This window comes from Astatotilapia calliptera, chromosome 11 (assembly GCF_900246225.1).
Source record: "Astatotilapia calliptera chromosome 11, fAstCal1.2, whole genome shotgun sequence".
Lineage (NCBI taxonomy): Eukaryota > Metazoa > Chordata > Actinopteri > Cichliformes > Cichlidae > Astatotilapia > Astatotilapia calliptera.
This window is the reverse complement of record NC_039312.1, coordinates 26703867-26715787: the sequence shown is the minus strand read 5'-3', so window position 1 is coordinate 26715787 and position 11921 is coordinate 26703867. Positions and strand designations below refer to the sequence as shown.

At 43.5% G+C, this 11921-nt stretch overlaps 1 protein-coding gene across 2 annotated transcripts in view; it reads left to right on the top strand.

Annotated features, from left to right (window-relative positions):
* The first annotated feature begins 3280 nt into the window (after window positions 1-3280).
* Window positions 3281-11921, top strand: part of LOC113031368 (mannosyl-oligosaccharide 1,2-alpha-mannosidase IA) — a 193064-nt gene continuing 184423 nt past the window's right edge. Inside the window, exon 1 of one of the 2 annotated variants that reach the window (XM_026183375.1) lies at window positions 3281-5103. In XM_026183375.1, coding sequence (XP_026039160.1) covers window positions 4558-5103 — 546 coding nt within the window. In that variant the 5' untranslated portion in view covers window positions 3281-4557. The remainder of the gene's footprint in view (window positions 5104-11921) is intronic. The other variant, XM_026183376.1, reaches the window with a different exon arrangement.

Sequence of the window (11921 nt, the reverse complement as noted above, 5' to 3'; positions counted from 1 at the left end):
AACATCAAGGATCCTGCCAGGCCACGATTCCCAGTGTCAGTGAATGCTTTCCAGCAGCGCACAGAGAAAAAAATAGCAGGCAGACATGGTGACATTATTAATCCAGACACACTGGCACGCGCTAACACATCTCTGCCTGCTGTTTCGTGTATTGGAATGAGCGGAAAACAGAGATGGACTTTTTCATTGGCATCTTGTTTGATGAATAAAACATCAGGGGTGGGCTAGGACAGAACTGAATGGTTGAATGCAGGAACACTTTAAAGACAGCCAGCTGGTTCTGCATATTTTCTGCATACGTTGTGACAAAACCAGTGTGATTATTTCCAAAATCCCAATTCTCTGTGACTAAACTAGCCTTTTCTTTGAGCGTGAGATACTTCCTTACTGTACATCTTTCTATCTCTGTCATCGTTATCCAAGCCGATTTAGAGCTGATAAGAGGGCACAAAATCACAGCGTCTTCTCCCTAATGCATTCTGTTTGGGGAAAGGCTTCCCAACTGATAAACCGTGATTTAGCCTGATAACAAAGCCGAGCAAAGGGAGGCATTCCTATTAACCACATCCAAACAACATCATGTGCAACCCCCAGATTTCCCTCACCGGGCTTTTAAATTATGTTTGTACATAAAGGATCAGTGTGTTCAGCTCTGAGCTGATGTGGATGCTGTTGGAGTGTTTGTGTGGCACCAAGGGCTGCATGAGGAACAGTGAAAAGCCACCAAAGGAAAAAAAACAACACATTTCAACCTGGAAATAAAATAAAAAAAACACCATCCAGACAACAGCAGTTGGTTTCAGGGGTGAGAGGGAATGCAAACTATACAAGAAATGGCCTTTGTGGGAACCATTTGCTTGTATAAACCATTTATTGTTGTTGAAAAATGCCTGTGCTCAGGTTTCACCCTCGCCTGTTGGTAGTAGCGGGACTGTATTGCCTCACCCATCTATCCTAGTGATAAACTAGGCTGTCACTGGCCAGAGCGGCTTCATGCAAGCTCAATGACTGGACTCATGTATAACGTGGCCTCCTGAGAAACCCTGACTTGATGTGTCTATTAAGTTGTTTTAAAAAGGTGGCGGTTTATTTTTTGGGAATCAACCTGAACGTGGTGATAGTTTGCTCATGCTAAAAAGCAAAGATCATTCTTTACTAGACAGTCACTTCCCTTGGGATTTTACCTACGGCATCTCAACCTTTTAACCGTTTAATCTTAAAACATATAATTTAACTAGTAAATGATAGATAATACAAACTGGGCATCGTAACTTTACAGCACAGCTGTTGTTAGATTTCCAGATATTCCATTGCCTAACAAAGAGTGATAAAAAGATTCAAGCCTCATTATGCACAAACGCTGAGCCATCATAAAGCCCCCGCCTTTGACGACAAACTGTCCTTTTGTCAGTGATGAAGGCCACAAAACGCTTCATAGATTTACCTACTCTCTGAGGAAATGGTCCTGGATCAAAAACTAAAAAGGATAATTCAACAGTTCTCTTTTTTCTGTTCTTTAGATTACAGAGGATCAGCATTCGGACTCAATTAGGCTCTGGTGAAAGATGGCTTAAAAGAGAAAACATGGGGTCAAATGCACTACAGATGACCTTGAAATGAGGTCATCGCTCTATATGCATCTGACAATGACAACAAAAGAGTCTGTGGGAGGTTCTAATAATGAACTGGGAAACGTTTTAGGAGGAAATATTGAAAATATCTAGTCTTATTAATCTAACAACAGAGGAGGAAGCAGATGGAAAACCACAGGAAGAGCTGTGGTTAAAGTTCACCAGAGGTCATCAGATATCACACGCAATGCCAAGAATATGAGTGACACCTACTGCCACCATTAAATCCATTGATTTAAAGAATATCCAGAGGCGACTTTTGGACAGCAAAATGAAAACAACCTCCCTGGAGGCCTTTTGTGGGTCGTGAGTGGCATCCTTAATTGATTTTCAAACCAATATTGAAACCGATCAGGCCTTTGTTTTCTCATTTCTGCTTCCAGGGGCATTAGCCCAATAGTGCTGCGCAGGCTCTTCAGTAATGGTCGACTCATTCGCCCATCTATCTTATTTAAAGCTGAGAAAACTCTGTGCTTACAGTTCAGCTTTTAATTTGCTTATGTGAACATAATTTAAGCACGCTTTTCAAACTTTGTTCAAAAGCACACCCGAGTCAAAGCGTTAAATTTGAACTCGCTTCAACTAAGAATCTATCAAAGTTAAACCCTCCTCACTGCCTTTTATTTGAGCTTTTAAACACACTGGGCTGATGCCTTCTCCTGCATGGATCTGTTGATGTACACACTGAAAGCTCCAGAAAAAAAGCTATGAAAAAGATTGGTTCACTTAGCTGGAAATCATTGATATTAATTATTATGTGCAAATACACAAAATTCCATATTTAACCAAAATTATTAGGCTATTTGTAATAAATTGTATTCTCTAAGTAACAGGATGAGCTGACAAGAGTACAGAAGTGCTTTAGAGAAAGCTGAATCAGGGTCAGGTTTTGCAGCAGCACAGATACATTAGAGGGAATGAAAAAAACTAAACAAAACCAGCGTGAGGAATAGATAAAATGTATTGCAATCTATAGACCTCGTGTGTTTTGCAAGATTTCACAAAAAATATGAGCTAGTTATAGATGTAAAAAAAAGTTATTTATAGGGAACAGATAACTTATCCTGAAGAAAATAATAAATCCGAATGGATAGTTGACTGTTATCCATCCAGTAGATAATGGATCCATTTGGACTGGGCTCAAATGAAGGGTTCAAAACCTCCAAGAAGATGCGTCATGTCCTGCTATCAAAGAGCTGGACGCCAGAAATTCATTAAAATCATCTTTTGCAACCAGCTAACATGATTTTATTGTTATTTTTTTAAACTCTGGATAGAAAAAAATATGTGATTAATTGAAACAAATCTTTTCAAATCCGGGGTAAGTGCTTTCAAAACAAATGAACTTGGGACCCTAATTAATACTCAATAACAAATCCTCCTGTGGATAAAGGATCAATTCTGAGGAACGTGTTGAGTAAAAATAACTCATCAGGTGGAGGGTTTCAGGTTTCATTCATGGACAATGAAAACAAATTTGAACAAAAAAAAAAAAATCTTATCTTCCAACATGCACAGAGCCCACTGAGTAATCACTGACTCTCTCTTGTTTTGTGGGTGTGTGTGTGTCCTTCTTAATTGCTGTTGATATCTGCTGCAGATATATCCATCCTCTTCAGCTTTTCAAGGATTTCCTCGTGGGCGTGTGTGTGTATGTGTGTGTGGATGCTTTCCTAACGTACAGGGCCACACAGACCCCTCTCCCTTTGTCCAAACGGCTTAACTGTGTTTTGATAAGCTGTTGTGAATTTCCATCAAGAAATCCGACCAGCCCACTGGATTGTCGAGCAGCGGACCGTTTCCCCCTCCTCCTCTTCCTCCTCCTGCCTGCACTATATGTTACATTTCCAGCTCTCTCCTCTCGCTTTTTTTACGCAAGCGTGGACGTCCACGGCACGGCGACACAAGTGCGCACCACAAGCGAGGGAGAGCGAGAGCTAGGCTCGGCGGGCGGACGTTGGCCGGGTATTGGAGAGACGACGCGGCGGGGGTGTCTGTCTTTGTTGGGAACCGGAGGACTGGACGGTGGATTTGTTTATTCTCCGGATTTTGGATCGTGGGGGGGCTAGGATAACTTCGCACGGGACAAAACCCGCCTTCTTTCATGTCATCCGGCGATTTGTTTCGCCCGGCGTGTTGACGCCAGTGAGAGGGGGAAAGAAGAAGAGGGGAAAACGGGAGCACGGAGGAGCGCATCTGACAGACGAGCGGCAGGAATACACACGCGTTCCCGTGCACCAGCTGCACCAGCACAGGCGCTAACGACATCGGCTCGTGATTCTGAAACGTGTTTTAAGGAGCTTGTGATGCGGCAACGTGGGTCGGTGTGAGCGGGGACGAGGGAACGATGCTGTGCCGTTCGCTCGAGGCTGTGCACCGTAGGGCAGCGTGTTATTGATGATCTGCACGGCGTGGAAAAATGCATCGAGTCGCAACTTTGTTCAGGGGTCTGACACACAATCATCTCCTTTAAAAGTGCATTTATATGTTCCCATGGCGTGCGCTGTTTCCATGAATATAGCTTAGTGTTTCAGTGAACGCCTGTGCCATTTGTTCATCATCCCGGAAGCCCTGTGCTGTTTATGCTTTTAATTTTTTTAGACCCTGCATCCTGCAGTGTGTTGATGCCGGCGGGTTGCGTTATATAGATGAACATCTTCAGATTCGTGTTGCCAAATGATTGGTAGGCTGAATTGTGAATGTGGGCAGGCCTAACCTTCGCTTTATGCAGATCAAATCGATAGCGAGATAAAGACTGCTCTGGCAAGCTCTTTATGCCACTCTGCAAGTGTCACGGGGGGTGTGTTTGGAGTCCCGCATTTTGAGTTTTTACGCAAGCCTCGGGGCAGCAGGGAAGCTGCTCAGTGGAGTGGAAACTGTCAAAACACTGTCTCGGCTGTAAGGCAACGTCTCAAGAAAACTTTCAATGGTTTTCCGAAAGTTGCCCGGTGTCTCGGCATCGGGCATGGGTCTGCGCCTATCCCAGAAATTCATGTTTCTGCTCTTTCTCTCGGGTTTGGTAACACTGTGTTTTGGGGCCCTCTTCTTTTTGCCCGACTCTGTCCGACTAAAACGCATTTTTCTGTCCAAGACAGAGATCCAGCCAGTCACCGTTGGCTCCGGCTCAGAGAACGATGTCAGGGAGCACTTAAAAAGACCCAAAGACCAGGGCATGACCTCGGCTAAAGTAGAGGCTGGCATCAAGCTGAAAAGTCAGAGCCGCAAACCCCCAGTCTCCTACGAGGCGACCGAGGTCCGGCTCGCCGGGGGCAAAGCGCAGGAGGATCTGAACCTCTCCAGGTCTAAGACAGAGTCCGCGTCAGAGAAAGTGACATCCTCTAACCACGGTGCCAACTCGGATACTTTTAGTTACAAGAAGTTCAGAAGGTGTTTGTTCAAACCCCCGCTGGGAAGAGACAGCGGCAGACCGGCCGACCCGCAGACCAACGAGCGCCGGGAGAAAGTCAAAGAGGTAAGGAAGCCACTGTGACTTTGCTGCCGGAACATCAAGTTCAATGTTCCTGCAAGAGGTGGATGACTGGCACGTGATAGGCACAAGTACAACATAGGCTGTGTTGAGATATGAGAAGTAAACCTAACGGGAAAAAACAAAGCAATACATTTAGGGGGGAAATGGAGGCCAGATATAATCCAAGATAACGCCTAATCTATCAGATAGACCGAACAGGCTGCAAGCAATACTTTTGTGTTTATGTGGCTTTATCTGTTTTTAATGTTGCTTTTGAATGGGAGCTTTTTCATGCTGTCAAAACACAACAGACTAACACAGCAGATAAATGGCAGTCTGCTTTTACGTGGAAAAAACAGGCGTTCACTCTTGAAAGAAGTAATTATATTTACAATGTTTAATCTGACTTGCCCGAATTTGGCGCACAATACAGGCAGAAGCAGTGTGGCTGTTGTTTACTGAGCTGCTGTCCAACAGCCAAAATAAAGCCCTTTTCAGTCATGTTATTTGTCTAAATTTACCCAACGCTTTTGACTATCGTAGTTTAATTCCTGCTGGAGTTCTATTAATAAAGACAGAAAGCGGTTTCTGGACTAATGATGGACTTAATGGTCTCCCGTTTGTGCACAAAACTAGAATAGCAGGGGAACATAGCATCTTTTTGAAATATATATATATTTCTTATTAAACAATTATTTCATTTGCCCATGTGACAGTCCTTAAATTAGCTGTGGCACCTCTGTATCTGCCTCACACAATCAAGCAAATGATAGGAGTGCGTGCAGCTTCTCTTTGGCCAGGAGCTCTCCAAGCTGTGTGCCAGCCTTTGTTGAGCCCTATGGGTCCAATAAGGGCTCCAGAGTGGGAGCGTCTGAGGATTCACACATCTGTACCCACTCAAGGCAAGAGAGGCTGGTGATGAGGGGAAAGAGTAGTAGGAGTGGGAAGGTGGGATGTGTTGGGAGTAATCGCTGGCCAGAGTGTTACAGATAGGTTTCAGCCTCGGTATGTGACACTCATAAGTCCTGTTGTCACTCTCGCTTCCAGCTTGGTGTCACCCTCGCACGCTGCTCACATGCCTTTCATACCCAGAGGTGATGTGCTCCATAATGACTGAGGCGTCAGAGAACGGAGGGTGATTTGCCCTCATGCACTGAGCTCTCACTGACTCATAGCTCCTCCTTTTTGATGCTCTCTCAAGTGAATGTCAGTGTGACTTTGCTTGCCTGGTGCGTTCAGCTGAGCTCTGCAAAATTCATGCCACGGGGTCGGAATCGTTGGAGGAAAAGTTATTTTCCACCACGCCCTCCACACCCACTTATTGTTGTGGAATATTCATCTTGTTTCCGATAAACCGAGACGTTTATCAAAGTGCTGAAGAGCAGACGTCAGCCGTGCTCACTTGCATTGTATGCTTTCAGGTCTGCGTGCTTGGCCAAATTTATGTTTTTGCTATTTGCTGTTGTTGTTGCTGCAGTTCCCATCACCTCAAGCCTGCTGGCAGTGCTGCAAACGGCTTCTTTTTTTTGTTTTGTGTGCTCTTGTTTAGTTTTTGGGGTTTTTGTTTCCTGGAGGCTCACATACACCCTGCCAACACAGGCTGACACATTGTGAACCTGTGTTTTGTCCAGGTTCACAGATGCAAAATCAAAAAGCAACTGTAACAATAAAACTGACATGTTTTGATGCTTTCTCTCTCTCTTTTTTTTTTTGTATTTCTAATGTGTGTTTCTGTGAAGCTGGATCTGTCATTCAGAATACATGTTTGCTTTTTGTTTGCTGCCAGTCATCTAAACTCACAATGTGGTCTACATCCCTGCAAAAGCACTCCCTTTTTTCACTGTAATGGAATGCAGAGAGAGCGTATCCCCCTCCCAAAGCTAACAAAAAGGCTCTGGTCCAGCCCACTGAGTGCCTCAATGCCCAAACTGTGAATGGGCATCGTTTTTCTTAAATGCCAACAACTAGAAAGCAGACTCCCCACCTTCTTCCACTGTGTGTATGCGTCCACTGGCAAAGAGAGGGTGAATCGAGGGACAATGGCTGCCTGATCACACATTACAAATGTTTAAAGGCAGCCCAACCCTGGATCAGGCCCTCAGGATGAACTGCCAAAGTGCTATAAGTGTTTCGGAAACAAACTCTGGGACAAGTTCGCTCTCCACCAAAAGTCTTGAGCAGGATAAAGATAAGGGTTATTTTCATACAGCCTCCTATTTGTAATTCTGTGACGTTATGGTTCACTGAGTCGCCTGCATGCCTATACTCCTGCCTCATTGGCTCTGGCATAAGAAGTCGGATAGCAGAGATCGCACCACAAAAATGCGTGCCTGGAGTAACAGGAGGGGTTTCCTTTTCTGCATGCACATTTTGTTGCTGATGTCCTTTACATTCAGTAAGGTTAGAACTTGGAGTGCAGTAATCCAGATCCAGAGCACAGCCAAACAAACACAACTGCAGAGCAAAGGAGATGTCAGGGAGTGATGGGAGCTCTGAGGCACATCCAGACTGAAGCCTCTGCATCGTGTGGTTGTCTCCATGACATCACATACATTTAAAAAAAAAGAAAAAAAAGAAGAAGAAGCAAAGTTTGCATTAAGAGGTGGTTTCTTTGAAGCCTGTGATGTGCTCTCTTCTCTGTCACCTGAATGTTTAGCAGAGATATGCTGGTACAGGAAAATGAAGCTCTTTGCTTGTGTAAAGCAGAATGTGATGTGGCCTCTAACATAAGATGTATGTGAATGGAGGAGATGGAGTTGACAGCTTTGAGTACTGCAGTGAGAGGACAGAGCCACTGCAGCCTCTTGTGGCAGAGCCTCCTCTAGTGGAGCAATAAAACTCTTCAGGGCTGCTGTGTGTGTGTGTGTGTGTGTGTGTGCACTAGTTTGTCAAGTGCTTGGGGACAAATCAGAAGTTTGACAGTTTCAGTTTTGTTGTCACTGTGCTTATTCATCCAGGCCCGAGCCCACCTGCATCACAACAATCAAATGAGGTACATCTGTTCTGTTTTGAGACAAGTCTATTTATTGGTCAGCTGGCTGTGTGTGCTTGCCTGCGTGCAATTCACAATAATGAGCAGTATGCTAGAGAAGTGGAAAGCCCCCTTTTTGTGTATTTGAACCAAAAATAAATAAATAAAGTGAGACAGTTTTTAAAGTACAAAGTGAGTAAAACGACAGCAAAAAGTACAGAGCAGCGATAAGACGGTTTAGTTTTAGTTAAACCACCTTCAGTTAGTCTGTCAGCGAGGTGAACAAACAAACAGCAGCATCACAGACCTCATCTGCCTACTTCAGCTTCCAGATGAGTAAACAGCTGCAGGGAAAATTGCTTTATTTCCAGCAGAATTTACCAGAGGACATTAAAAATTCCCAAGATACTAGTAGTTTTTTTTGTTTGGTTTTTTTTTTTACGTTTCAAAAAAGAGAAACCGATTGATGTCATGTAAAAGTGAACTGAAACGACATCAGCTGCAAAACTGAAATCCCCTGGAATACGTTTTGGTTAAAAAAAAAAAGTGCCACTGTGTGCCATATTTTTAGATACAGTAACGGCTTTATTTGTCCTTCAGACAACACAGTGGTACTTTAAAGTAAAGTGTAAGTTTCACTCTTCTTTAAGAGTATAATTGTGGGGGGAAACCAAAATCTGAACCGCTGTATGACACAAACATGAGCACACTCACACAAAACCAACACAAAGCCTCACAAATAGGTGAGCTTGTAGCTGGACCTGAAATCCCCTTATAGCCGTAATGACCAGTGAGCTGGGTGACTGTCTGAATAAAACGCTGCCGTTAAGCTGGCGCCTCCTGGCTGGCTTCGAGCGCTGTGACCTCCCTCCGCCCCTCATTCCCCTGCTGTCTTCTCCTCTGAATCAGGTGTGCCAAACAACCTCCAGTCTGAGCCAGGAAAATGGCCGCCTGCTGAGAGAGAAGAAAGAAACGGAAGACGAACAAAGTCTTAAGAAAAGGCTTACACTCTGCTGGTGTTCCCACAGAGCTGGAACATTTGTGCTTTTCTTCTCCTCTGCGGATGCTGTGCAAATGTCAGCGCCTGGAGTTTGGAATGTGAGCCCATCGTTGTCTTTGGTCTGTTTATGTGGGGAGAGAGCCGCTCGGCCCGCTGGATATTGATATATTGTGCAAGTCAGTGGCGGCTGAGGCAGATATTATAAACCCGTCAGTGTTGCTGAGCACCGATTCCGGCCTCCTCCGCCACACAAGAAGTAATCGACCCTTTCATCTATGATCTGAAACTTGAGTTTGTGCTGAATTAGAATTTTTTAGTGGGTTTTATTCTGGGCTACTTAGCACTACCTGGGCAATGTCACCGGTTAATGCAGTGAGACAACACCAAAGCCTGGCAAGCAAAGCAATCCATTATTTACCTAATCTCCATAAATAGAATCTGTATGTGAATATGCAGAATCTGTTGGGATGGGATTTGTGGCGCTGGTTACCTGGTCACTTTTTTTCCCTTTTAAATAACCAGCACTGGTTAAACAATGAAGTCAGGAAGTCTTGGACAGGTCCATTGGAACATTTTGGACCAAAAATATTAGACATCATATTGGAGAAAGCCACAACATTTCTGGTTGTGAATCAATCTAGGGAACCTGAAACTGCATCTGGGCTTGTGTTCTACCCACTTGTCTATCAAGGCATTTTTTGCTCACTTACAAGCAGTGAATATGGTTGTGACTCATTATTCTTATAGGTTCGTCACTTTTCAGGTCACTGCTGGATATACTGAAAGTCTCCTGCTGTTGTTTCATAGAAGATTGTTGCAAAGTCACCAATGTGTTGGCGGTGTTAAACTAAATTGAGATCATGTGACGTAACCTTGCATTGCGAAAGCTTCAGCGAAAAACAATACACTCAGTTATAGTAGTGAGATGACATTTGCAGAGTGTTTATAGAGGAACATTAAATATCTAAGCTGCTGATTATTTAAACTGCATACTGAGTCTGATTTAGATGAAAACTCAAAGTATCACAGAACAGCACCTATTACTTAATGACCAAGCAAACGCAGATATTTGCACGATGCCGGTTGTAGTTGTGAATGCACGGCCACTTTCCACTAAACGTTCAAAGCGGGTTTTTGGTATTTTAATAATTTACAAACATGAATACTTTTCTTTGCCTTTGTTTTGCATTAATGTACAATTTGTCATCCCCGTGCATTGTACACAAATAAAATGATGAGTACTAGTAATCAAGCATACCTTTTTTAAATATGATGCTTGATGTCTAAGGGAGAAAATGTCAGCTGCCACAGCTGATGACCTTAAAGGTCAACCTATCTTTGTCTAGGAAACGTGTGCTCTGCAGAAAAACCAATGATTGTAGAAAACACATGCATATATATATATACACAGTCATTGGGAATAACGGTAAGATAGAGAAACATCAGGGAAAAATTTCCCCCATCAGAGCCACCAGAGTTGCTTTTTTCTGTAGGTGATAAAAGCTGATTAAACTACACGGCACCAGGTCTTTCCCCAGGCAATCACTGCAGGAAGTAAGTGATCAGGTGAAATGGAGAGAGGAAAAGGAAGGATGCAAGTGAAAAGAGGGAGATGTTAGCTTCCATCCTTTTGCATTCATGGCAGTTTTCTTCCTGGATTTCCTTTGTGGTGAGGGCACTAGCTTCAGGGAAAGTTTCTCTGTTTAGGCATGCTTTTCAAGAGGTGTGTATCTTTGTGTGCGCGTGCACTTGTGTGTACGTACATATCTCTTGTGCAGGGCATTCAAACGAAACGCTTTGTAGATGGCTAAGATGTGCAGATGGGCTGCTTTGTACAAGTATATTTGTTTATTTTCGTGTCTGCTTTTCCATGAGCTGCGTGTCTTTGAGTGTGTGTTGGTTTAGATTACAACAGGAAGTGGAGGATCATTTGACAAGGGAGGGGCTAAAAAGTCCACATGTTCAACCAGAATTTTATAATAGTGCAGGTTAGGTTTGGTATTTTTACAGCATTTTGTGTGCGTGGTTGTGTGACAGCTTGAATTCTGTCCATTTTTAAAATGTTTTTCAGTTGAAATCGCACACAGCTATTAGACTTTCCTGATAATGTGGCCTGGTCAACAGTTTGCAGATGTTTTCACTTGTTACAGAGCGAAAATCCAGCTGTTATCCCCCCAACCTTCTTGTCATTTGTCCCTGTCCATATTTGCACAAGCTTTTAGATTTTATCTGCCTGTCTGTTTGCTGTTCGAAGTCCTGCTGGCAATGTTTACTATAGCCTACAGGTATTACATCAGTTACCAGAAAAACTAGACTGTCAAGACCTAAGGTCGGGACCACTTTATGCCGCACTTAGACTCTGTACTCAAACAGCGGAGCTGTGCTCTTGTCAGCAGTCGTGTGTCTTTCTTATAAGTAAATTTCCACTTTACTAAGATTTTGTTACACGGTCCAAAAACCTTTTTTAAACCATCACCCGTTCCATTGCTGTGATGTTGCAATAGGTTCCATGGAAGCTCGTTTATCCTGAGTTCACAGCGTTGCTGACATAATGAGGTCATAGTGTGTATATATCTTAATCCTGGCTTCTGAAGGCCTGTGATTACAGCAGAGAAACACTTTTTTTTTTTTTTTTCCTGACTGGATGCTCCATAGTGTTCCCTCCTGGGGCAGTAGGTTTTTGATAAGGCCAAAACTTCCCAGTTTCTAGCTACAGAGGTTATACGTCATGTTGTATATCATGATCATACATCATAGTCTCACACCACTTTTAGGCTTAAATAAATAAGAGCGTATAATCATGTTTTCCCAACCATTATCTGCCCTCTTTGACTGCTCTGGCAGACATTA